The 27,426-nt window shown below is 46.2% G+C and overlaps 1 protein-coding gene across 1 annotated transcript in view; it reads left to right on the top strand.

Annotated features, from left to right (window-relative positions):
* The window catches only part of STAG2 (stromal antigen 2), a 613,131-nt gene that overhangs the window by 446,297 nt on the left and 139,408 nt on the right, over window positions 1-27,426 (top strand). The window contains 1 exon segment of the mRNA XM_033944545.1: window positions 12,607-12,781. Within this exon segment, the coding sequence (XP_033800436.1) occupies window positions 12,607-12,781 (175 nt within the window).

Genomic DNA, 27,426 nt, shown 5'->3' with positions numbered 1-27,426 from the left:
GTCGGAGCCTTTTAAAACAGTCATTTTCTTCTGCGCGCGCTTCCGCATTGCGCTCAGTTGTCTGCACACGCCTTTGTCCCGGCGTTCTTTTGACCTGACACCATTAGGAACATTAGATACAAGAGAACTTTAATTCCACATGGGCATATCAAGCAGCAAAACTGTGGAAAACATTACCAACTAATATTAACCAGCAATCTAATTTTAAATGTTTCAAAACATACCTAAAGACATAACTATTCCATCAATTTATTACTAATAATTCCTAAATATTGTAACACTAGTTTTTAACTTGTATCACCATAATTAGTTATGTAAACCACTGTGAATTTCATGAAGGTATTGGCGGTATACAAATAAAAATTGTATTGTATAAATTTTAGTTACAATTTAGGGATCTCTGGACAAGGAAAATGTGCCACAAAATAAAATATTGTTATAGAAGCAGAATAATTAGTTTAAGTTGGATTAAAAGTAACTCACTCTGACACAGGGCCTTGCAGATTGAATTCTTCAGTTACAGCACATGACATTAGCTGGGAGTACATGGCCTGTAGAGAAGATATTGTAGCAAGATGTTTATGCAGAATGTCCAGTGACGATCCAAAGAGAAAGAACATAGGTGATTCTCCCTCTTTTATGGACTCTTGGGAATTGAAGTCCCGTCCAATTATCAAGGCAGGAATCCATGAGCAATGTCCAGTCTCTGAGTTTGGCATAGTATCCAATCACAGCTCAGGAATTTCAATTCAAACTTTTTCAGTTTCTAGATGCATGAGGTCATCTGTTTTGCTTTTTGGCTGGGCAGGGCCTGATTGATTTTGTCTGGAGAGTTCCAGGTCTCTTTGTCTTATCTCAGGTTTGAATATCTTAAGTTCTGTGTATTTTGTTCAGCCTTTGTATGCTTGGAGAATAGAATTCATTTTAACACTGTTACTGAACCTTTATGGTGCATATTTTGCAGAGAAAAGATCTGAGTAGATACTGAGCTATACCTAGCCATCCCTTTGTGTTCACTGAATAGAGTCTTAACACCTTTTGGCTGAAGGCAGATGGTCAGCTGGAGTCTGCCAGAAACACAGTTATTTCAAGCAATATTTTATATTTCTAAACCCAGCAAAAATTAACCATTTCATGCTACACTCCCAGTGGTGCTGAAATGGGCCTGCAAGCTGCTTATTCGTAGATGAGGAAACGGGGAGGCTTCCTTGCTGATTCTTTTTGCCTTAGAGAAGGAACCAACCCAATCTGTGAATGCTGCACTGTAGTTGCTGTGGTCGGAGGAGAAAAGTTAGCACATTTGACGGCTGGGGAGGGTATTGATGGCTGGGATGGTTAAGATGGGCTGGAGTGAACTTTGATGGAGACTCCAGTAGATGGAACCTAAGCACATTACTGGGCAAAGCTCTGGGTTTCTGGCCCAGAAATATCTAAGTAAAAGGACCATTTAAACTAAATAATTAATTTATGGAACATTTATGGTTGGGCAGACTGGATGGATCACTCGTGTCTTTATCTACCATCATTTACTATGTTACAGGCTGCTTCTGACTCCAGTGCGATGAATCCTTCCCTACCCCCTCATGTCTGTATTTTATGTAATTATATTGTTAATTGATAGTTTCTTTGTATTACTTTCTTCATGGATTTTTGTACATCGCCTAGCAATTTTAATAGGCGATTCATCAAATTAATAAATAAACTTGAAACTTGAATCTTCCATCCTGCCCCGATCTGCTGATGTCAGGGAACATTGGCTTACCTTCCCCAGCTGTGTTGAAACAGGGCCCTCGGGGGGAGTGAGCGATCAGTATGATGTGAAGGGGGGAACTGTTTGTGACTTCCTTGTGGTCTCGGTCGCGTGTCTTTCCAGTGGGCTTTGTTGACACCCCGATATGAGCATGGTGGGGAGCAGTGAGTCACCTTCCCCAGCGGTGCCAAAATCAGGCCCTGGGGGGAGGGAGCAGTTGACGCAGCTGGTGGGAGCAGCGAGGATATTCCTCTGAAGAGAAAGCCTTGATGAATCTGGTCAGCTGTTTCTTTCGGAGGAATGGGATTCTGTATGATCCTAGTGCCAGTTGTGTTTTGCTGGGTCTGTCTTCTGAGAGCCCCTTCGTTTGTTTTTCCTTTTTGGATTTTTTTTTTCCTGAGGCAGAAGTGGTTTTAACAGGTTACTGAGGAGACAAATCCTATTCTTTTTTTCCTACATCCTATCAATTACTATTTGATTTTCTTTAGTTTTTTTTTGTGTGTGCGAGAGAGGAGAGCTGCGACTTGTCAGGAGCGGCTAAGAAAAAAACTGGAGAGGAAAGGGACTACTGGAGGCTGGAATCCCTGCATATGTCCAGTAAGCCCAAAGGCTTACTATTTGCTTGGGGAGAGCACTGACACATAGGATCAATCTGAGGACTTCAACAATTCTAGAGAATTGTAATTGTATCTAAGTAGAGGTGAAGGAACACACAAAGGTGTGCAGGTGTACAGTATTTTCCTTTTATCCTTGTTTGTTAGAGAGAATAGTAACCATTTGTTCTAGGAAGCAATATGATAAGGTGTTACTTTATTAGTTATCTTAACGTGGCATATACCGTATTTTCACGCAAATAACGCGCACCCGTATAAAACGCGCACACGGGTATAGCGCGCAGAAATCACGATGATATGTACAAAAACTTTGGTATACCGCGCATGCTGCCCGACGCTCCTTTCGCCCGCCCTGACTTTCCGTGCGCTGTCCCGACTCTCCGTTCACCCCCCCTGACTTCCGTGCACTGTCCCCCCTTGAAGGTCTGTCCCCATCCTGAAAGCCTGATGCCCCCCCCCCGACGTCCGATACATCCCTCCCCCCGAAGGACCGCCGATTCCCCAACAATATCGGGCCAGGAGGGAGCCCAAATCCTCCTGGCCATGGCGACCCCCTAACCCCACCCCGCACTACATTACGGGCAGGAGGGATCCCAGGCCCTCCTGCCCTCGACGCAAACCCCCCTCCCCCCAACGACCGCCCCCCCCAAGAACCTCCGACCGCCCGCCCAGCCGACCCGCGACCCCCCTGGCGACCCCCACGACCCCCCCACCCCCCTTCCCCGTACCTTTGGTAGTTGGGCCAGAAGGGAGCCCAAACCCTCCTGGCCACGGCGACCCCCTAACCCCACCCCGCACTACATTACGGGCAGGAGGGATCCCAGGCCCTCCTGCCCTCGACGCAAACCCCCCTCCCCCCCAACGACCGCCCCCCCAAGAACCTCCGACCGCCCCCCCAGCCGACCCGCGACCCCCCTGGCGACCCCCACGACCCCCCCACCCCCCTTCCCCGTACCTTTGGTAGTTGGCCGGACAGACGGGAGCCAAACCCGCCTGTCCGGCAGGCAGCCAACGAAGGAATGAGGCCGGTTTGGCCCATCCATCCTAAAGCTCCGCCTACTGGTGGGGCCTAAGGCGCGTGGGCCAATCAGAATAGGCCCTGGAGCCTTAGGTCCCACCTGGGGGCGCGGCCTGAGGCACATGGTCGGGTTGGGCCCATGTGCCTCAGGCTGCGCCCCCAGGTGGGACCTAAGGCTCCAGGGCCTATTCTGATTGGCCCACGCGCCTTAGGCCCCACCAGTAGGCGGAGCTTTAGGATGGATGGGCCAATCCGGCCTCATTCCTTCGTTGGCTGCCTGCTGGACAGGCGGGTTTGGCTCCCGTCTGTCCGGCCAACTACCAAAGGTACGGGGAAGGGGGGTGGGGGGGTCGTGGGGGTCGCCAGGGGGATCGCGGGTCGGCTGCGGGGCGGTCGGAGGTTCTTGGGGGGGGCGGTCGTTGGGGGGGAGGGGGGTTTGCGTCGAGGGCAGGAGGGCCTGGGATCCCTCCTGCCCGTAATGTAGTGCGGGGTGGGGTTAGGGGGGTCGCCGTGGCCAGGAGGGTTTGGGCTCCCTTCTGGCCCGATATTGTCGGGAAGTCGGCGGTCCTTCGGGGTGGGGATGCGAGTGGTCCTGCCGGGGGGGGGATGTATCGGACGTCGGGGAGTCGGCCGGGCAAGAGGGCTTGGGCTCCCTCTTGCTCCGATCGTGGATGCGGGTGCGGGTGGGAGCGCGTGCGAGCGGTCGTTCGGGGTGGGGGTGCGAGCGGTCCTGCTGGGGGGGTGAATCGGGCGGGGTGGGAACTATGTTTTAAAACTTTTGTATACCGCGCTCACGCATATAACGCGCGAGGGGTATGCGCGGTAGGTAAAAACGCGTATAACGCGCGCATTATATGCGTGAAAATACGGTACTGTAGTTTAAATCCTAAACTTTTCTGACCAGCTTTTTCAAATAAAATTAATTCCACTTCCTGTCATTCTTGGAGTACATTTTGTGTAGTATCAGGCCCTAACAGCAGTGTCTTAATTGAAACAATAGTCCTGCAATCTAGTAGGGATTCCTTTTACCACATGGTGAGCAACATTTGTTGGTTTTAACATATCTTTCAATTGTATTATACCTATTTTGGCTAAATTTGAGTTAACAGTTGCAAATTCAAAAGATTCCTCAACAGGACTCTTGCCTTCCAAGCAGGGATATGGAACAACACCCTAAGTGACCTAATCCTGCATTCACTAACATACCACATATTCAGAAAATCACTAAAAACACACTTATTCGACAAAGTTGTCTAAACCTCCAAAATAGCTCAACACCTACTGCTTCTTACCCCCTATACTGTCCAACCACATAACCGCCCACTTACCTCTTCCCAATTCCAACCGATGTTAACTTGCTGTTATCAGCACCTCTTATTGTACACTGTCTTGAACTGAAAGGTATGATGGGATATAGATAAAGCTATTAATATTATTATTATTATTATTATTATTATTAAGGGAAAATATACCAACACCCTATCTGGGAGTGTGTAGTGCGTTTTAAAGCAGTGTTTCTCAACACGTGGTATGCATACTCTTAGGTTATGTGGGCCACTTGTTTGGGGTATATGGCCTGGCCGCCACAGAGGATATTCCCTGCCTGCCCATTGAAGCCGCAACCACTGCCGGAGATCCCTCCTTGCAGCCCACCTATCCACTGAAGCTGAAGCCACTGCCGAAAATCCCTGTCCGCCCTCCCTCCCTGCCCACCCGTCCATTGAAGCTGATCTCTCGTTGCTTCCTGCCCAACCCGCTGCCAGGGTTCCCTGCTCCTCCCTCCCTCCTGAAGCCGACTCACAGGGCTTCCCTCTGATGTCAGACGAAAGCCTTTTGGCTCATGGATGGGGGAGGGGTTTCCCAGTTACCCCACTCATTCTGCCTTCAGCGTCTTATTCAGGGGATGCACAGCAGGCAGCGATTTACACGCTGCACTTAGCTGACCCAGAAACCTTCTCTTCGACGTCGGGGCTGACGTTGGAGATAAGACTTGTGGGTCAGCCACATGCAGTGTGTAAATTGCTGCCTGCTGCATGTCCCCCGAGCAAGCCGCTGAAGGCAAAAGGAGCAGTGTGGTTTGAACAAGTAAGAAGACTAAGGGAGAAAGGAGTTGGGGGAGGTGAAGAAGCACGTTGGGACATTGAAGGACTGGAAGACAGGGAGGGGAGTGGGCACAAACTCAACAAAGAAGGAAGGGGGCATGAACATGGAACACAGAAGGGAAGGGAGGAAGGAGGCACTAACTTGGGACAGGAGGGAGGGAATAGAAAGGGAGAATTGTTGGGCATCAGTGTGTGAGTAAGAGGGAAAGGAAGAAAGAGGACAATTGAGCATAGAGAGAAAGAGGAGAGAGGTAGTTATGCATGGGGAGAGAAGGATGAGAGCAGAAATGTTGGATATGGTGGTGGAGAGGGAGCAGAGGGACAGATTGAAGGGAATGCAAGGTGGAGGAATGTTAGACATAGTGATGGAGGAAGAAATCTGGCATTGTGCTGGAGAGGGGTGATAGAAGGAGAAATGAGCATGGGGCTGGTGGGTAGTGGTGAAAAATGCTGCACATGATCCGGGGAATGAGAGAGGGAGAAATGTTGGATTTTACAGTAGAGGGGGTGGGAGAGATGCCTGGATATTTCAAGACAGATGGGCTTTGAGAGGGAGGGAGAGGGAGATTTGTTGTCAATAGGGGTGGAGGAGAGAGGAAGAAAAGTTAGACTCATGGAGGGGCAGAGAGATATGTTGGTTGGGGAAAGGAATGAGGTCCAGAGGAAAGGAAGCGTGCAGGAGGAAGAAAGGAAGAAATATTGGATGTACAGTCTGAAGGAAGTGCAACCAGAGTCTCATGAAATCACCAGACAACAAAAGTAGGAAAAATGTGTCAGTTTTGAGAATTTATATCTGCTGTCTATATTTTGCACTATATTTGTCTATTTTTCTATAGTTGTTACTGAGGTGACATTTCATATTTTAAAGTCGTCTGCCTTGATCTCTAGGAAAAAAGAGCATATAAATGATAATTATCCCAGGACAAGCAGGCAGCATATTCTCTACATGTGGGTGACATCATCCACGGAGCCCCGACGCGGACAGCTTTTCAAGCAAACTTGATTGAAGATTTCAAGTTTGCTGGTGCTGTACCACGCATGTGTGTGCCTTCCTGCTCCACTAGAGGGCGCATCCCCTCCTCATGGTCTTCAGTTCTTAGTTTTCCACGGAGCCAGAAAGCCCTGTCTCTCTTCTCTGCGTTCTTCTAAGTGCCTTTCTAGCATCTCGGCTTCTTTATTTTGTTCGGGAGTCGCTGTGCGTTTGTTGATTGATCGTGTATTTTCTTTGTTTATTGTGTTCTGCTGGTTTCCACCGGCAGGCCCTTCTTGGGCCTCAGCCATGCTGCTAGGCCTCGTTTGGCTGCAGCTGTGTTTTCTTCTTCCCTGGCCTCTCTCTGGGCTCACCTCGTGTGAGCAGAATGGCCTTTTTCCTTCATTGGAATCGGGCTTACGTAGCATTGATAAAGCTCTTTCGAAATACTTCACCTGGCAGGTGGTATTCCTGGTTGGTCTCACGTCTGCTCGTAGAGTCAGCGAGCTTCAAGCTCTGGTTGCGGACCCATCTTTTACTGTATTTCATCATGACACGGTGGTCCTGCATACTCATCCCAAGTTCTTGCCCAAGGTGGTTTCGGACTTTCATCTCAATCATTCCATTATTTTACCGGTCTTTTTTCCAAAGCCCCACTCGCCTCCTGGCGAGGGGCGCTTCACACTCTTGATTGTATGAGGGCGTTAGCCTTTTACCTGCGTCCTACTGAGCCTCATCGGACGGCTCCTCAACTGTTCATCTCTTTTGATCCTCGTCGGTTGGGTCGCCCTGTTTCCAAGCGCACCTTATCCAACTGGTTGGCTGCTTGTATTTCCTTCTGCTATGCTCAGGCTGGTTTCTCGCTGCAAGATCGGGTCACGGGGCATTATGTCCGAGTGATGGCGGCGTCTGTCATTTTCCTCAGAGCCATGCCTGTTGAGGAGCTCTGCAAGGCTGCCACTTGGTCTTCGGTTCATACCTTCACCTCTCACCAGGCGCGACGGCCAGTTTGGCCAGTCGGGGTTGCTTAATCTGTTTTCATAATTGCCAACTTTCCCTCCATCCCTTTTTGGTTAGCTTGTAGGTCACCCACATGTAGAGAATATACTGCCTGCTTGTCCTGGGATAAAGCACAGTTACTTACCGTAACAGGTGTTATCCAGGGACAGCAGGCAGATATTCTCGCAACCCTCCCACCTCCCCGAGGTTGGCTTCTTTGCTAGCTATCTAAACTGAAGACCATGAGGAGGGGATGCGCCCTCTAGTGGAGCAGGAAGGCACACACATGCGTGGTGCAGCACCAGCAAACTTGAAATCTTCAATCAAGTTTGCTTGAAAAGCTGTCCGTGTCGGGGCTCCGTGGATGACGTCACCCACATGTAGAGAATATCTGCCTCCTTTCCTTTTTTTACCCCCCTGTCCATCAGCACCTCTTCCTGTTTCCCCTGTCCAGCAGCACCTCTTTCCTGCTCCCCCTGTTAGCAGTAGGCCTCCCTTCCATATATTTTTTTTGATTGCTTTAATAAACATCAATAAAGATCTTCTTAAAGGAGGAAAAAGACTCAGATTCCCGTATGCCGCCAGTAAATTACTTGCAGGCTAAACTGGAAAGGGATACCACCTCACTGGCTCAAAAAACCTCCTTGTTGTACATTCAGTATCCAAGCATACCCATGTTATCTCAAATTCTCCACTGCACTCATAATATAAAAGTGTTTGCAAAACTTCACACATCCAAATTCTAGCATAGATATGCGTTATAGCTAGATATGCATTAGAAGAAGAACTTATCTTTTTCGAGTTCACTGTGTCTGTTGCTAGGTCTCTGCTTTTGCGTAGGCTGCATCAGGGCAAGGGACCCAAATACACAGTCGGTGCCCAAACTTCACGCTCACTCTCAGCGGCAAAGATAGCCGCGGGTCAGGGCAGCCTCACTTTGATCCAGTGTCAGAGGATTTATTTACTACCCGAGTGCTTTAGCTGTGCTGCCTTGAAGAAGGGCCAAGGCAGCCGCTGCCAGCGCCGCTCTGTGAAGGCCTCCTCCTGACAGCCGCCGCTCCGCACCGCCGCGTGTGCCTGAAACCGACTCCTCCTCGCAGCTGCCGCTCTGATCTGAAACTGACACCGCGGCCTGCAGGCGCCAACAGCGGGCTCGAAAGCGGAAGCGTCAGCACCGAATAGCTGAAAGAGCAGGCGGAGGGATTCCCATCTGCCGGTGCCCGGGGCGGAGCGGAATGTGGGACCCGGAGGAGTTCACCCAGCACTGGCGAGCAGAGTTAGCGGGCGAGGAGGTTCCTGCGATGCAGCTGCTCTCTGTCCTGGCCCTGCGTCTGCCCTCCGCCAACAGCTGCCTGCCTCAAAGCCCTCCTCCCGGCAGCCGCCGCTCCGTGCGTCCTGGAGTCCTGGTGTAGTAAGCGCGTATGCGCACTTTTGCTGGCACAGCACGACAGAACAGGGATCAGGGAAGCACACAGTGAGAGTGCGCATGCGCGCCTAGAGTTTTATTATTATAGATAAGTGAATATAAATAAGAGATGCATATGTCACTAGAAAGGCAATTTTTGCATGGTTGCATGAGAAAAATGTGCAGTAAGTTTAAACTTTAAATAATTTTGAATATTGGCCCATATTGCCTCAAAAATAATCAACATGTTTGTACATATATTCTAATTGTAATGACATTTGAAAATTGCATGTATATCTTAAAAAAAAAAAGCTGTTAACACTTAAGCAATGTGGCTGACACCAAGAAAGAGGACAATAACCAGTCAGGGATAATTATTTCTTAAGTCCATGCAGGAACAGAAGTCCATCAACTGTATTTGGTCCAAGCTATGATGGTTTATCCTCCAGAACATGCCCTGCCAATGAAAAAGACCGCTCAGATGATGTACTGGCAGCAGGTACTCCAAGGACTTGTCTGGCAACTTCAGAAAGTTTTCTCCACTTTGTAGATTTGGACTTCCAATAGCACAAGATATCATTTGTGATTTTGTCAGTAGAAGTCAAGTATGCATCCACCTGAGAAAAGCAGATTACATAGTTTAGAAGGTGTATCTAGCAAGTAATATTGTCATAAGATAAAATATTGAACTATCTAAAGAAAATATATACATACCTCAGACATATTTGAAGAAGTTGAAGAATATAAGTCTTCAAAGAAACTTTCATCTAGTTTTATTTTCTTATTGGGATGCTGCAAGACAGATGAGTCATCTTGAGTGTCTGCTGCTGGCAGCCTATCTATCATCTTTCAAGCTGTGCATATTCTGTTGGTGCTAATGCTCTGAAATTGCCTTTAAATCGTGGATCCAGCCAAAGCAGCAGTACAATGTAACTGATAAACTGGGAAGTATTTACCCAACATGTTACGCAGATGGGTTTTCAGCTGTAAGATGATGTAACTGTCGGAAGCCTTTGCAGTGAAGTACTTTTGCAGTTTTATTTTTGTAGGTAATACCAAATGCAATGAGAGACTCTTGTCAGTTGAGAGGCATTTTGTGGCCACATCAACAGGTTCCAAAACCTGAATGACATCAGCCAACAAGTCTTCATTGATATCAGCGGGCAGACGCAAAACATTTCTATTAAAATTTGGCTCTGTGCTCAGTGCATGAAGATCTACAAAATTTGATGACACTGATTTCAGTGTGAACAGCACACTGTTCCATCCAGTTGATACACATTGCTTAAGTGTTGTTAACAGCTGATTGTTAATTTTTGTGCGTTTTGCCAATGTCACCAATTATTTCGAGGTGTCAATAAGTTTGACGACCTCAGGTGGCATACCAGTGCCCTGCTTTACTTAAATCCTCCAGATATTTCTTGGTCTTCCTGTACATCACTATGCCATTTACGTCAGCAGCAGATGTCTCCCAGACATGATTGGTATGATACTCCTGAGTCTGCCCCTGTAGATGCAGATCATTCTTCCCATGGGCAGCCATCACAGCAGCCAGACCAACCAGAGGAATCTTCTTATTCTAAGTTCCTACAGAAAGTATCTACTCTGCTAAGTCTCAACCAGTCAGTCACACCGACGGATAAAAAGGATTTTCAAGCAATCATTAAATCCTGCCAAACATCTTCCAAAGGTTTGATTTCACTCCCAGTGCATCAAGTGCTTGTAAGATCTACAGCTTGCAAACTGGCAAAAATCCCAGTCAGTTTCCACTGCTTCCAGGCAACTAAGATACAGAGTTGGCAAAGCACCTGGGCATGATTTCCAGCAGCTGCCTCATAATTACATGGTATCGGAGTCAGCTATTCAAAAATCTAAATCCTTCAAGTCTCAATACCATTCACCTGCAGGAAAAGATTATTGATTCCTTAATTCCATTTGACGCAAAGTCTATCAAGGCTCTATGCTCACTTCAAAAATTGTAGTCCATCAGTTACAAATTCTACATTTTCAGTCTACATTTAGAACACTATTGAATTTCTATAGAGGTGGCCAGAGAGGGAGAGGGTTATTATAAAAGGGCAGCGCTATCCCTCATAAATCCCTGTAACAGGGAGAAAAAATTCACCACAGTGAAATATTGAGAAATAATTGTTAGAACCCAATTGTCTGTGGTGAATTTCTGCCATGCTTGGAAAAAATGGGTTAGCTGCCCCCCACCCCCAAACAGGTAGCTGGTGAAAAGCTAGGAGCAGGTTGGGTAATTGGCGGCTGCTTGTGGTTCCGTGAACACTGTTTCTGAGGAAAAGAGGAAGACTGGGATCTCAAAGGAGCAGTCCTGGTATAAGGAACAAAGCATCTCCAAGGGTAATACTGTTGAAAAAATTGTTGATGGTATGATCTACAACAGTGGTGTCCAACCTTTTGGCTTCCCTGGGCCGCATTGACCGAAAATAATTTTTCTGGGGCCGCACAAACGTGCAAATGCTGCAGCAAGACAGAGGAGGGAGCTGGTAAGACTGTAAACACCCGGGGACAGCAGAGGAAAACACTGCATCGCCCTCGACCAGGGCCGCACAAAATACTTCACAGGGCCACATGCGGCCCTCTTGCCTCAGGTTGGACACCCCTGATCTACAATATGACAAAGTCATGGAAGATCTGCAAAAAGGCTGTGACTGATCCTGAGGGTGTGCTGAGAGCTCTCGCATGGCTGTGGAGTCCTCCGTGAGTTGGGAAACAGTAGCTTTCACTTTTTCACCAAAAAGGCTATCTCCTAGACATGGAGCATCTGCCATCCTGTCATGAAGGTCTAACCTAAGATACGATGCCTTGAGCCAAGCAGTGCAGCGAGCCATTCTAGAACTCATATCATAGGCATTGTAAGTAGTTTTTATTAGATGGAAAGTGGACTCTTGCAATGCCAAATGGAGATTAGGAATATCTTCAGGAGAAGCAGTTTCTCATTATTATAAAATGGAGTCTTGAAAATGTAGAATCAGTCCCAATTCTGGATATCTGTAAGGCAGCAACTTGATCCTCAGTTCATACATTTACTAAGCACTATTGTTTGGATCAGAATTCAGCGCAAGATATTCAGTTTGGACAATCAGTTCTCTGTAATTTATTTGCGCTGTAAACTATTTCCTCCTCCCATCTTTCTTTATTGCTAGGGACTCACCAGCCTGCATTTCCTCTGCTTGTCTTCGGAAAAGCAAAGTTACTTACTTGTAACAGGGGTTCTTCGTAGACAGCAGGGGAATGCAGCCACATTTGCCCACCCTCTATCCCCTCTATCTATTTTGATACTTAAGCTGGTGACATAAGTGAGTTGTCAGGGGGTGGAGCTCGGGAGGCAAGGTGTCCACACATGCTCAGTAAAAACAAAAAACAAGAAAAACTATATCTGGGGAAGAGCACCGTCAAACAGGCTCAGTCAGAGGACTTCGCCAGCAAGTGTGGCTGCATTCACCTGCTGTCTACGGAGAACCCCTGTTATAGGTAAGCACCGTTGCTATATGATTGTATACTATAGTGCTTAAATATGATAGTACCTTTACATATTTATATGGTACCACATAAGAATATGAAAATTGCTCTGTACCTATATGAAATAGCATGGCAAAGTTTTGCATGCTATTACATATCATGCAGCAGTGAGAAATATTACATGCCACAAATTGTAACAGTTTTGATGCTGGTTATTTTTGTCATTTTTACTGTGTGTGTTTCTGGTAATATTGCTTTGCAGGCATTCACTATTCTGTGTGATGTGCTGATGATCTTCAGCCATCAAATTGTGGCGGGAGGACGTGACATGTTAGAACCACTAGTTTACAGTCCTGATTCTTCCCTGCAGTCAGAATTGCTCAGTTTTATTCTGGATCATGTCTTCATAGACCAGGATGATGATAGCAGTAGTACAGGTAAATGTACATTTTATTTTCATAGGACAATTAATCTTGAGCAGTTTTGTTGTATTTTTAAGAACAGCACTACAGTACCGATGACAGGAAAGTATTTTAAATGTAGTTGAAGGACAAAAGACCAAGTGGGTAATGCATTAATATATGTTCTTTTGTTTTCTCACTTTTTTAAAAATGCTAGTTTATGAAGGCCATTGCTCAAGCAAAGGAACAATGCTTGACTACTTAGTGTTTTAAAATGTGACTGAGATCATGAGCTCCACAGGAGTATGAACTTCATGAGAATAAGAAAGGATGTGATTTTGAAAACTGCTTATTTTTTTAAAAAATTTAATTTAGTGCTATCACAACAGGAATTTGACTTCTGATATTAAAGGTTCATATATTGATAGTTCCAGTGCAATAGGTTTGTCATTCTAGACAAGTGGGTCATCTCCCCATGGTCATGAGCCATATGCAGAAGGAATCCACTCCTGATTTTTTTTGTGTGTCCCTCCTGCTTCACTTGGAGCTCTGCTTCTACCTGAAGTTTTTTCCTTTTGCATGTGAGCTGAAAGGAGTGTTTTAGTTCTGCTTTCCCCTTTTCTTATTTTATTCAGTGTTTTTGGTAACTTCAATGCTTAGAGCTTTTACCCTTGGCATAGCTCTGCCTGCATAGAAAAGTAGCAGACTGCAATATGCACCTGACAGGTGGTACCTGTTAGCTAGCCTGCTTTAGTATTTTTAGAGCACAGGGCTGTCCCTGCTTCCTTTCCTCATCTATTGCTTTGCGGGATTTGGGCACAGGCAGTCAGGCTTCCGTAGGAAGCTCAGCGGTGTCTCGCAGGGTGCCAGCTACAATTTTCATCTCTCCCCCCCCCCAATGGGGTTGGGGGAACAGTCAGATGCTGTGTCTGACGGGCAGCCCGAAGATCATTGTGGAAGAGGCATATCCAGCATGAGGCAGTGATTTCTTCTCCATTTTGGCTACTTTAAGAGAGCTGAGGCAGGTCACAGTGAGTAAGGCTGTTTATAGCTTCTGAGATTAATTGGAAGGTGTCTGAAATTCAGGTTTTTGAGGGTCCCTGCATGTGCCCATATGTTCCCCTCCTCGAAAATCCCAACATCTCTGTTTTTTTAACTTTGGGAAATTAGTTTAACCCTTTTATTGGCAGATGGTGAAATAGCTGCTTTATGTAACTTGATGTTGAATGAGAGCAACAGTGCCAAGGTAATAGGTATTTGGAGATGCATGTAAGAGGCATAGAAATACATGTTGCATCTGAGCTACAATGCCAAATAAAGGGTTAATTCGCGATTTTAGGTGTGAAAATGGTGATGGTAGCTATCTTGGATTTTTAGCGATATTTTTTTTTCAAAAGATCCCTGCACTTCCAAAATTTGTAGTTTTTTGTCTCTTCGAAATTCATGCCAGGATTGTGCAAAATTTGTGCTTCAGGTGCATCCTTTCTTAACCTCTCCTCTGTCTACTAAGGTCATAAGAAGAGCAGAGCCGTCACCTTTATTTTCAGTGATTGGAAATAGTGACCGGTCTGTGCATAAGGACACTGATGACCCGTAGCCCAAGAAACGCAAAGTAAAGTCACCACAGCGTGACTCAGTGCTCCCTAGTCCAGATGCCTTCTCCAGCTTTTGAAATTTTTTGTGGAAAGCCTTGCATAAGAGCCATACTTCTGCGCAGTCCTGCCCAAATTAGTTTCTCTGCTTTAGCAGGTGACCAATCGCTCAGCTAGTCCGGCGGAGTGGCCATCGTTGCTTTTGGGGCTCAGCACGGCTGGTACTTTTGTCAGCCAGGCTGCGAACCTTCATAGACAAAGAAACATAAATGTGAGTCTTCTAAGAATGTTTTTCTGCCCCAGGAGCTGGACACGTTTTACAAATTTATGAAACTTTTGTGGTCAGACTTTCAGACCTTGCTCTCCCCCTGAACAGTCTCAGTCCTCCTCCACGGTGTCTCTTAGTGGTGTGGTACCTCTGGGTAAGTCCTCGCCTCAGCTTGCTGTGACTTTTGTGTGGCCTGATCCTAATCTGGGGAACCCAGATACTAATATTTCCCTTACTGATCCCTTATTTGCAGGTACAGCATTTCCTTGAGTGGGAGATCATGGGCTCTGTGCTGGATCTATGGATCCTGTAGAGGATTCTACTGTCCTACGTACCCCAAAAAATAAAAGGATAAGGATAGTAAAACCTATCAAAACCACTACGTCCACCAAACCTACCACATCTACTTCCGTTCCCTGTGCATATCTTAACACTAGATTTGTTAGGAACAAAGCATTTTTAATTAAAGATTGGATCATCAACAAGCAAATAGCCTGTCTTTTCCTAACGGAAACGTGGCTATTGTCTGAAGATGACCCAATAATAAATGATCTTCTACCAGATAATTTTAAAATTCACATGCTAAATCATGATGGAAGAAGAGGGGGAGGATTAGCAATTTTCGCCAAGGAAGGATTTGTAGTTGAAATATTGGATTCCAAATTGACCAACCAATTAGAAATATTAGCCTGTAAAATTAGCAATCAGGAACTAGAAGATTCCCTTTCTTGTATATTATCCTATGTTCCGCCAAAAAGCTGGCCAAAAGCTAGAGAGGACTTCTGCGAATTTGTCCTACATAACTCAATCACTACATTACATAATCTAATTGTGGGAGACATAAACTTACATCTAGATGAAATAGACAATCTAGAAGCGAAAGACTTTAAAAACTTTCTTTCTTTACTCAATTACAATCTCCCTTCACCCACTCAAACACATGAAAAAGGCCATCATTTAGATGTGGTAGCGATGTCCATAAAGGAGATCATAAATCCTCCCATCTCTCTTTCGGACGGTACTTGGTGTCATATCTGGTCTGACCATTTCACTTATTTCAATCTATTCTGGACTCGGCTAAAATCTAAGACACGCCACGGACAAAAAGAGAACACCTCACAAGGGGCCATATTAATCCAGAGGAATATTGGTCACAATATGATCTACAAACAAAGATAGAAGAAGGAGTTGATTTCTATGATCACTGGATGAAAACTAGCACATCCATTTTAGATAAAATTACCCCGAAACGAAATAGCAAAAGCTGCTCTAACAAATACAACAAATGGTTTGACATCGAACTCCTAACAATGAAACAATCAGTAAGATGATTAGAAAGAATCTGGACAAAAACGGGAAAACTGTCAGACCGGCACAACTGGAGATCCAACATAAAACTCTACAAACAACAGATAAAAGAAAAACGTAAAACATTTTACTCATCCATAATTAACTCATCAAATACTAACTCAAACGGAACTAATACTAAAGAACTGTTCAACATAGTTACAAATTTATTTGGCACCACACGCTACACTCAACCCATGCATAACACCAAGTTACCCTCAGCAAATGATCGATTCAAAAATTAAAAACCTAAGAAATAACTACTCGATAATTGCCGAATACGAACATCAATCAACTGATATACAAAGAAATGAAATACCAGCAGACATGATTTGGAGTTCCTTCCACAATTTAGAATGGAATAACTACATTAAGTTATATAACAAATACTCTAAATCATACATGTCCCCCAGAAATTATGAAAGCAGCTCCATTAGACTTTAAACTATCCCTATTGAATTACCTAACCAATAATCTAAACAATGGAAAATTCCTCACTAATAATGGTCATATTATAATAACCCCAATTCCAAAGAATCACCAACATCAGTAACCAACTATAGACCAGTAGCATCATAGAAACATAGAAGATGACGGCAGATAAGGGCCATAGCCCATCAGGTCTGCCCACTCTACTGACCCACCCCCAAGTCTACTATCCTAGGGATCCTACTCCTGGTGACAGGTTCCCTTGGCTTAACCCTCTAAGGCAGGGGTGTCAAAGTCCCTCCTCGAGGGCCGTAATCCAGTCGGGTTTTCAGGATTTCCCCAATGAATATGCATTGAAAGCAGTGCATGCACATAGATCTCATGCATATTCATTGGGGAAATCCTGAAAACCCGACTGGATTCCGGCCCTCGAGGACCGACTTTGACACCTGTGCTCTAAGGGATCCCACATGGGCATCCCATTTGCTCTTAAATTCTTGCACGCTGTTTGCCTCGATCACCTGCCCCGGGAGTTCGTTCCACTCTCTCGGTGAAGAAATATTTCCTGGTGTCGCCAAGAAATTTCCCGCCCCTGAGTTTGAGCGGATGCCCTCTTGTGGCTGAGGGTCCTTTGAGAAAGAGAATCTCTACTTCCATCTCGATACAGCCGGTAATATACTTAAACGTCTCGATCATGTCTCCTCTCTCCCTACGTTCCTCAAGTGAGTACAGCCGCAAATTTTTCAGCCTTTCCTCGTACGATAGATCCTTGAGCCCCAAGACAATCCTGGTGGCCATCCGTTGCACCGACTCTACTCTCAGCACATCTTTTCGGTAGTGTGGCCTCCAGAATTGCACACAATATTCCAAATGAGGCCTCACCATGGTTCTGTATAATGGCATTATGACTTCAGGCTTCTGGCTGACGAAACTCCTGCGGATGCAACCTAACAACTGTCTTGCCTTAGATGAAGCCTTCTCCACATGATCAGCAGTTTTCATGTCTGTAGTTTGCAGCCTCTGCCCTGCAACCCTTTTTGTGCAGTGGAACGACGTTAGCTGTTTTCCAGTCTATGGGGACTCTCCCCGAACTTAGGGAGAGATTGAAGAGTCCTGATAGCGGTTCTGCCAGGACATCACGCAGCTCACTGAGCACCCTGGGGTGTAGATTGTCTGGTCCCATGGCTTTGTTCACCTTGAGTCTTGCCAGTTCGTAGTAGACATTGCCAGGTGTGAACTCGAAATTCTGAAACGGGTCTTCCATGCTGGGCCTTGCCTGCAACTGCAGACCGTGCCCCGGTGCCTTGCAGGTGAAGACCGAGCAGAAGTATTCATTCAGTAGTTCTGCTTTATCGGAATCTGATTCTGTGCAGTTCTCATCTGGTTTTCTAAGGCGTACTATCCCGTCTGTGTTATTTTTCCTATCACTAATATACCTGAAGAAGGATTTGTCCCCTTTCTTCATGTTCTTTGCCAGAGTCTCATCCACTCAAAGTTTGGCCTCCCTGACTGCCGTTTTGACCGCTGCAGACCTCGCCCTATGTTCTAGTTTAGCTTCCCTAGTCTCCGTTCGTTTGTAGGAAATAAATGCTTTTTTCTTCTCCTTGACGAAGTGCGAGATTTCTGCGGAGTACCATTGGGGTTTGTTGTTTCTCCACTGTTTGTATACTGATTTAATGTAGAGGCTTGTCGCTTCATGTATGGTAGATTTCAGGGATGACCACATAGCTTCCACATCATTGGTCGTAGCTTGGTTCTGCAGTGTCCGGTGGACGAAATCTCCCATGTGTTCGAAGTCAGTGCCTCGGAAGTTGAGTACTTTTGTTTTCGTGTTTGATCTAGGGAAACCTTTCCTGAGGTAGAACCACACCATGTTGTGGTCGCTGGAGGCTAGCGTATCTCCTACCGAGACCTTCGAGACGCTATCCCCGTTGGTGAGTACCAGGTCCAGGATCGCCTGGGCCCTAGTGGGTTCCAATACCATTTGTTTGAGTCGTGCTCCCTTTATGGATGCTAACAGTCTCCTGCTGCCACTGGTTGTTGCTGAGTATGAGTTCCAATCTGCGTCAGGCATGTTGAAGTCCCCTAGCAGAACAGCATCTCCCCGTAGAGTGATATTCTCTATGTCTTCAATTAATTTGGAGTCTTTGTCTTCCAGTTGTCTTGGAGGTCTATATACTACACCAAGATACAGGCATTTTCCCTTGCCTCTGGCCAGGTTCACCCAGAGGGATTTCCCGGTGTTCTTGACATCTGTGATTCTGGTAGTTTTGATGTCTTCTTTAATGTATAGTGCCACCCCTCCCCCTGACTTTCCCTCTCTGTCCTGACGAAATAAATTGTATCCCGGTATAGCCATATCCCACCCATGAGAGTCTGTGAACCAAGTTTCGGATATTGCCACCACGTCAAGGTCGGCATTCATTATTTCGGTCTCTAATTCTAGAATCTTATTGCCTAAACTGTGTGTATTAACATACATAGCCCTCCATACCCCGTGATTGCTAAGTCCCTGTGGGGAGTTTCCCACCTTGGGTAGTGTGACTCCTAGAGAATTGTTTGCAATGAGGGTACTTACTTTGGACTTAAAATCGGAGTTTCGACTCACCTCGTCAGGATCGTTCCTTACTGCACTTGTATCTGAGTGATACCCTCCCCCGACTTACCTAGTTTAAAGCCCTACGAAGCAGGCGGGCTAGTCGGTGTCCAAAGACGTGCTTACCCCTGCTGGTCAGATGGAGTCCGTCTGGTCCTTGAAGTCCTTGCAACGCCTCTCCATGGTTCAGGAATCCGAAGTTCATTTCCCGGCACCATCCTTGAAGCCTCTCGTTAGTCCTCAGTATACGCTCATCCCTGGCACTTCCTTTGCCTCTAACTGGGAGGATCGAGGAGAAGACCACCTGCGCTCCTGTCTGCTTCAGCCTCTCACCCAGGGCTCCAAAGTCTCTAGTTATGTTCTCCGGGGTGTTCTTAGCAGTGTCGTTTGTGCCAATGTGGATGAGGACCATGGGGAAGTGATCTTGGGGCTTGAGAAGCCTATCAAGACATCTCGGACCCTGGCTCCAGGCAGACAGCAAACCTCCCTTGACTGCACATCCGGTCTGCAGATTGGTCCCTTGGTGCCCCTCAGCATAGAGTCCCCAATGACTATTACTCTGCGCTTCTTTGGGGGGAGCCAATCAGTTGTCCCCGGAGTTGGAGCCGTGCGCTGGACTACCTCCTGCTCCTTGTCGGCATCCTCCTGCTCCTTGTCGACATCTTCTACCTGTAGGATCTGGAATCTGTTCCTCAGGGTGAGTTGTGGGGTGGATGTAAAGCTCCCTTGTTGGTGAGAAAAAGAAGAGGAGGGTGAAGAGATTGAAAGAGGGGGGTGGGATCTCCGGTGTTTGCCCGTGGAGGAAGTCACCAGCTGCCAGGAGTCAGCGACTCCAGCTATCTCCTGTACCCCAATTGTTGGTTTCAAAGCTGGTGATTTGGGTGTCTCGAGGGAGGGCATGTCTTGGGCCAGCTCGGTGATTTGGGACAGCTCCTGGATGACTCCGTCAATGTAGGCCTCATCCTCTTGGATGCTTCTCAGGCATTTCACCTCCTCCCTGAGACTCCTAAGTTCCTGCATGATGTCTCCGTCTAGCTGGTCGACCTCCTCTGTCTGTGTAGAGACTGTGGAGAACGGGGGGGGGGAGGGGGATGATCTCAGTCTGCACGGAGACCTCTGTTAGAGAATGACACGGTGGCGGTTTACCCGCGGCCACCGCATTTTAGCCGCGGGTCACCGCCGAAAACGGGGAAGAAAACTAGCAGTCGCTGCGGCGACGGGGACAAGGCCATTCACCGCCCGCGGGGCGGTGAATGGGTCTTGTCCCCGCAGTGAGGCATGAAGGATCGCGCGGTCCCCGCAGCTCACACCCGCCTGCCCAATCGATTCTAGTGTTTAGCCAGCTCTCTCCCTTCTCCTCACCTTAGTTTGTAGATTTTCTTTTTCGGCGACCCGCACGCTATCAGAGAGCCGCGCACCCGCTGCTGCTCAGTTTCGATCTTCTGCTCTGACGCAACCGGAAACAGGAAGTTGCAGCAGAGCAGAAGATTGAACACTGAGCAGCCACGCGTGTGCGGCTCTTTGGGAAAGCGTGCAGGTCGCTGAAAAAGAAAGCCTGCAAATTAAGGTGAGGAGAAGGGAGAGAGCTGGCTAAACACTAGGATCGATTGGGCAGGCGGGTGGGGGCTGCGAGGACCGTGCGATCGCTAGTGTTCCCGGCTCAGACTGTAAGGAGGGAGTGAAAGGGAAAAGGATTCTGGGCCAAGGTGATGAAAACGGAAAGAAAAACCCACAGCAGGAAAGAAAGGGAAGGACAGGCAGGTGAGCCAGATGCTAGAAGCAGGGGGGGGGGAAGAAAGAGGGAAAAAAGCTAGATGGGGTTGAAAAGAAGAGACACACTGGTATGGAAGAGGAAGATAGGGGAAATCTGGACACAGGAAGGTAACAGAAAGAGGGGAAATTATGTGCATTGGGGCATAGGGACAGAGACAAAAAGGGGACATGCCATGTGGATGGAATATGGACACAGGGGGGGGCAATGGCAGATACATAGGGGAGATATTAGAAAAGTATATAAAATCGTACCCGTTTGAGGCTTTTATGTATGCAGCAGTGACGGTGACGGGGCGGTGAATGGGATGGCAGTGGCGGTGACGGGGCGGTGAAGAGGATGGTGAGACGGGGACGGGGCGGTGATGGGGATGGTGAGACGGGGACGGGGCGGTGACGGGGATGGTGAGACGGGGACGGGGCGGTGACGGGGACCAATTTTTTCACCGTGTCATTCTCTAACCTCTGTCCACAGTCCTGGGTCCTCCTCCTTCTCTACGCATACCGTGGTCACCCCCTGGGTCCCCCCAGTTACCGGACAGTTGGTCTTGATTGCAGACATGGCGCTTCTTGTTCTCCCTGCTATAATCAAGTTGTAGCTGAGGCCTGCCTGATAGTGAGTAAGTTAGAGAGTTAGAAGAAATATCTGTCTGTGAGTCAGAGTGAGAGATTAAAAGATCAGAGAGAGAGTTTGAAATATTAGGGTATTTGAGAGGGTGTTTGCCTGTGGGTTAGGGTGAAAGTTTAGAATAAAGTTTAAAGAATAGGGAAAAGATTAGGCTCTTCGCAAAGGCGCTCTCGCTAAGGCGAGTGCCTTTGCCGCTCGCCGAACGGTTGTGCGCCGTTGGCTCGTCCCCTTTTATGGGTGGAGTTTGGCTGGTGACGTCGGGGTTGGGCGGAGTTAGCTCTCACCTCTTCCCCTGCTAGCACCGCCTTCTCTGCTCCTCCCTGCTAGCACACTCTCTGCTTCGCTCACTGTTCTGCCATGTGCTCAGGACTGTTCTACCATGTGCTCAGGACTAGGCACAGCTCCTACAGTCTCCCTTCGGCTGGCCTTGCACTGGCCTTGCATCATCCCATTTATTGTAAAAATCATGGAAGGAATGGTACACACTCAACTGATGGAATATCTCGACCAGTTCTCTCTCTTGCATGAAACTCAATCTGGTTTTAGGCCTCTGTTTAGCACTGAGACAGTAATTGCTGCCATCCTGGACAATGTGCGCTACTTGTTTAGTAAGGGCCTGAACGCCCTAATCATGCAATTTAACATGAGCTCTGCCTTCAACTTGGTGGACCATGGGAAACTATTACAATGCTTAGACGCAATTGGAATCAGAGGAGAGGTATTAAACTGGTTTCGAGGTTTCCTTACTTCATGCACCTCCCTGTTTTAATTATGATCTCTCTGATACATGGAGCAATCCATCTGGTGTGCCACAGGGATCACCATTTCCCCCACTGCTCTTCAATGTTTACATGGCCTCATTGGGTGCGCAATTGTTCCAACTGGGGATAAAACTATTTAGCCACGCTGATGACTTCACGATAATTATCCCATTTACTACCTCTGTCTCAGAAGTCACCCCCAAAGCAACAGAAGTACTAAAATGGATGGAGCAATGGATGACAGAATTCAGACTAAAGCTAAATTCAGAGAAAACAAAATTTTTTATAGCATCGCCACACCCACTTGACACCAAAGCATCATTGTGCATCAATAACCTTAGTTATTCCTTTCAACCCACTATGAAGATATTGGGAGTAAAACTGGACCAGAGCCTGACCATGAAAGACCAGGTAGACTCCCTGATTAGAAAGCTCTTTCTCACCCTCTGGAAGCTTCGGTCCATCAGAGCTTACTTCGATGTCTCATCATTTAGAATTCTGGTACAATCCCTCATACTGAGTCAACTCGATTATTGTAACATCGCCTACTTGGCACTCTCCCAGAAGAACATGCGGCGATTGCAACTGGTACAAAATGCAGCAGTTAGGTTACTTTGTGGACTGAAGAAGTTTGATCACGTAAAACCTTCCTAACGACTTCTGCACTAGCTGCTGATGGAGGCACGTGTGAGATTCAAGTTTGGTTGTTTTTGCTTCAAGGTACTTTACGGCTTAGCCCCTAAATATATAACAGACCTTTTCTCCTTCACATCCAACAGATTCAGGAGAACCTCACATCTGAACTTTGTTTCTCCACCGATTAGAGGTTGTAAATTTAAAAGTCATCATCAACATCTTTTCTCACATCAAGCAGCATTATGGGGTAAAGACCTGGAACAACTGCTCGTGCCTACTACTTATAGGGAATTCAGGAAATGCCTAAAAACACATCTGTTCCTGAAGTACTTAGGTAACTGATCTATACAATCTTAGTCCTCAACAAATGATCTTTAGAACTGTTATTCACCAAATCTGAACTTTGTTTGTTCCACTCGATCTGTAATACCTTATAATCATTGTAAACCGCATAGAACTTTATGGTCCTGCAGTATATAAACTGTTATTATTATTATTTAAGTTTGCGGCCCTGCCAGACCTTATTTCCGAGTCGTTGCGGTTATTGAATTTAGACACTCAAATGGTTGGTCCACTTCTTTCTCCTGGTTATGTGGTGTGCGCTTGCAGTCAGCTACCTTTCTCTGGTACCTTGATATGAGTGTTCTGGTCTTGGAGCAGTTTGACTCTTCAGAGGGTTCTCTGAAATTTTCTAGAGCTATGTCCCAGGGTGGATTATTTGGTAGTGCAGGTGATTAAGCGTACCTCTCTCCCCAGTGAGGGTGGTGGTGTGTTAAAGGACATGCAGGACCACTGGGTGGATGTGGTCCTCAGGAAACGTTTTGATGCAGCTACTTTAGGCTGCTTCGGCGACTTTGTTTGTGGCATGTGCCTATCTCTCTTGACTGCACACCCTGAAATGTAAGGCAGTGGACCCCCTTCCTCAACTTCTGATAGCTGGAACAGATTATATGGTAGATGCATTATATGATCTCATGAGAGTTTTGGTAAATGTGTCGGTGTATTTCATCGCTGTCCTCCTAATGCTCTGGGTTCACCAATGGGCTGCCTTTTAAGGGGCAGTTATCGTTTGGCAAAGGTATGAATGACCTTATGGATTCGATGATGGACCATTGCCCTAAGACTTTGCCCAATAATAGTTACAAGCCCTCCAGGTGATCTGGACGCTCTAATTTTCGTGGCTCACGGCGTTCCAGATCTTATGCAAATGCCACATTGCAGAGATTTTTCCAAGGCTTCCGATGATGATACTCTGGCTACAGGCATCCCGGCCTTCCACCTCCCATTCTGCACCCTCTGCCAGAAAGGCTCAATGACGTCAGGCTGATGGATGCCCCTGTGTAGATTAGGGGCCAGCTTTTCAGCGTTTCTTCCTGTCAGGATGTGCATTACATCTGTCCATTTGGTCTAACATAGTAATATAGTAGATGACAGCAGATAAAGACCTGAATGATCAGTCCAGTCTGCCCAACCTGATTCAAATTAAATTTTTTCTTCTTGGCTATTTCTGGGCAAGAATCCAAAGCTCTACCCGGTACTGTGCTTGGGTTCCAACTGCCAGTCTCCGTCAAATCTCACTCCAGCCCATCTACACCCTCCCAGCCATTGAAGCCCTCCTCAGGCCATCCTCAACCAAAAGGCAGACTAAGTCTGCCCAGTACTGGACTTAGTTCAATATTTACTATTATTTTCTGATTCTAGATCCTCTGTGTTAATCCCACTCTGTCACTGTTTTCCTTTCCACCACCTCTCTCGGGAGCGCATTCCAGGCATCTTGAACATTATTTGGTCGGGTTACAAGCTGGAATTTGCACGACCTCTGACAGATTGGTTTGTGGACTCTCCTGCAGGTCACCCGGACAAAATGCTCAGGATGCAAGCCACTGTTCATTGCTTGCTGGATATTCAAGCAATAGAGTCAGTACCACCCAACCTCTCGGGCTCAGGCAGTTACTCCATTTACTTTATTTTGCCAAAGAGAGGCTCAGAAGGTTGGAGTCCTATTCTGGATCAGACTGCACAGGTGATCCTTGAGGGGGGGAATGCTGGCCTAGTGTCTAACCCTCAGTAAGGCTGGTTCTATGAGAGAGGTTGTAGAGGCTCAGCAACCTGTGAACTACTGTCTGGGAAAGGTAAACTTGGGTTTCAGTAGGTTATATCATTGTAGTTCTCTTTTTTAGCTCAGCAGAATCAGTGTAGCCTTTAGAGTCTCTGTTAGGGTTTAATACAAAACAGTGTTTTAGCCTAGATTAATGTTTTAGATTGCATTTCAGGGCATAATATCAGATTAGGACACAAATAGCTACTGAGGAAAGGCTCTGGTGTTAATTTAATTCCCTCTCGCCTACCCCAAAGCAGAGCTTTTTTATTTATAAGCTCCTCAGCCAACCAGGAACATGGTATTACTTTGTATTTTTCTGCCCTTTCTTTATTCTTCCAAGTGTAAGTACTTCTGCACCACAGTATGGCTGGGAAACATCGTATCACCAAAGCTGCTGCTCAGGTTACAACTTCTCTTTCTGTGCAGACAGAAAATGTTACCCAGGCAGAAGGAATGGTTCCAAGTGCAAGCTGTCTTCAGCTTGAATCTCTCATAAACAATGTAAAAGAACTGAGAGAGGAGGTGGCAGCACTGAGAAGCATTTGTGAGAATGAGAGATACATCGATGAAATGGTTCATGAGGCGTCAGAGATTTCCAGCAGTGGGGAAGAAGAGGCTGTGCTGAGAGAAGACAGCTGGACTCATATTACGGAACACTGCAAGATTGGTACTATGAGTCCCCCCGCCCTTGAACTGAAGAACCAGTATGCTGTCCTGGAAGTGAAGGAAAGGAAGAACCAAAGCTTGAAATCCCAAAAATTACTGGATCCTTGACCACTAGAAGACGTAAGGTAATAGTAGTTGGCGATTCCCTTCTGAGGGGTTCAGAAGCATTCATCTGTAGACCAGACATGATGTCAGAAGAGGTATTCTGTCTGCCTGGTGACAAAATCCTAGATGTTACGGAGAGCTTGCCGAGACTCAACAAGCCTGATGACAACTATCCGATGCTGCTAATCCACATTGGCACTAATTGGCAAAACTGAAAGGAGCGATTGTAAGGGTGACAAACCTTTTTGTGAGGCAAGTAAGTAAAAGTAAGAGGAAAAGAAGGCTGCTTTGGTTCTCAAAAGTAGCTGAGAAGATAATGAATAAGAGATTAGCTTTCATAAACTACAAAAGATTGTAGAAAGCGGAAGACAGGCAAAAATATCTGGAAAAGTTAAGAGAGTGGTCATGTAGTCAAGAAAGCAAAGATGCAAATGGAAGAAAAAATAGCTGACACGATAAAACGGGGAGAAAAGACATTTTTTAGATATATTAGTGATAGGAAGAAGTGCAAACGTGGCATTGTGAGACTCAAAGGTGAATTTTGTAGAAGCTGATAAAGAAAAGGTCGAATTGCTTAACAAATATTTCTGTTCTGTGTTCACGGCTGAAGCACTGGGAGCAGGACTGCAGAAGACAAATGTGAATAGGGATGGAGGAGTAATAGACCTTGATCCATTTTCAGTGGGTTATGTTCATGAGGAGCTAGCTAAAATAAAGGTAGACAAAGCGATGGAGCCGGATGGTGTAAATCCAAGGGTGCTGAAGGAACTTAGGGAAGTTCTGGTAGCTCTGCTAACTGACCTTTTCAATGAGTCTCTAGAGTCGGGAGTGGTACTGGATAACTGGAGAAGGACGGATGTGGTCCCTCTCCACAAAAGTGGAAGTAAGGAAGAAGTAGGGAATTATAGGCCAGTAAGTGGGACTTCTGTGGTAAGCAAATTAATAGAAACGCTTTTAAAACATAGAATGGTTAGATTTCTGGAATCCTGTGGATTACAGGACTGGAGACAACATGGATTCACTAGAGGTAGGTCTTGTCAGTCAAATCTGATCAATTTCTTTGACTGGGTGACCAGAGAATTGGATAGAGGTTGTGCGCTAGATGTGGTGTATTTAGATTTTAGCAAAACATTTGACAGTGTTCCACACAAATATCTAATAAATAAACTGATTGCCCTCAAGATGAGTTCCAAAGTGATGGGCTGGGTTGAGTGGATGGCGACAGAGATAGAAAATACCCTAAATTTTCTTTCACATATCTCTAAGGTGGTATCTTCTTTCTATGCTCTTCGCCAAATTCAATCTATTCGTTTATTTCTCTAACCCTAGCTCATTTCGTACTCTCATGCATTCTATAGTTTTGTCCAAACCCAACTAATGTAATACTATTCTCATCAGTCTTCCGAAATATCTGTTGCCCTGGCTTCACTTAGTTCAGAACACTGCAGTCAGATTACTATACCACTGTTCTGTACTGTTTTGTACTGTTCGATTAGGTTACGCCACTTTTAAAATCAGAACATATTCTTCCGGTGTCTTATCGTATTCCTTTCAAATACAACATTCTCACTCATCATATACTATCTGGTGGTCTTCCTTCTTTCCTATACAGTTTTCTAGTTCTATATTCATCACAAACAACATTACGTTCATCTCAGCAAGTGTTACTGATTGTCCCTTCATTTTGACAATTATTTCTCGATTTTCATAGGAATTCTTCTTTTTCCATTATGGCTCCCACCCTTTGGAATTCCTTACCCTACTACCTTCGCATCGAAAAAG

Source organism: Geotrypetes seraphini, chromosome 5, assembly GCF_902459505.1.
Source record: "Geotrypetes seraphini chromosome 5, aGeoSer1.1, whole genome shotgun sequence".
Classification (NCBI taxonomy): Eukaryota; Metazoa; Chordata; class Amphibia; order Gymnophiona; family Dermophiidae; genus Geotrypetes; species Geotrypetes seraphini.
This window is presented reverse-complemented; position numbering and strand designations above follow the sequence as displayed.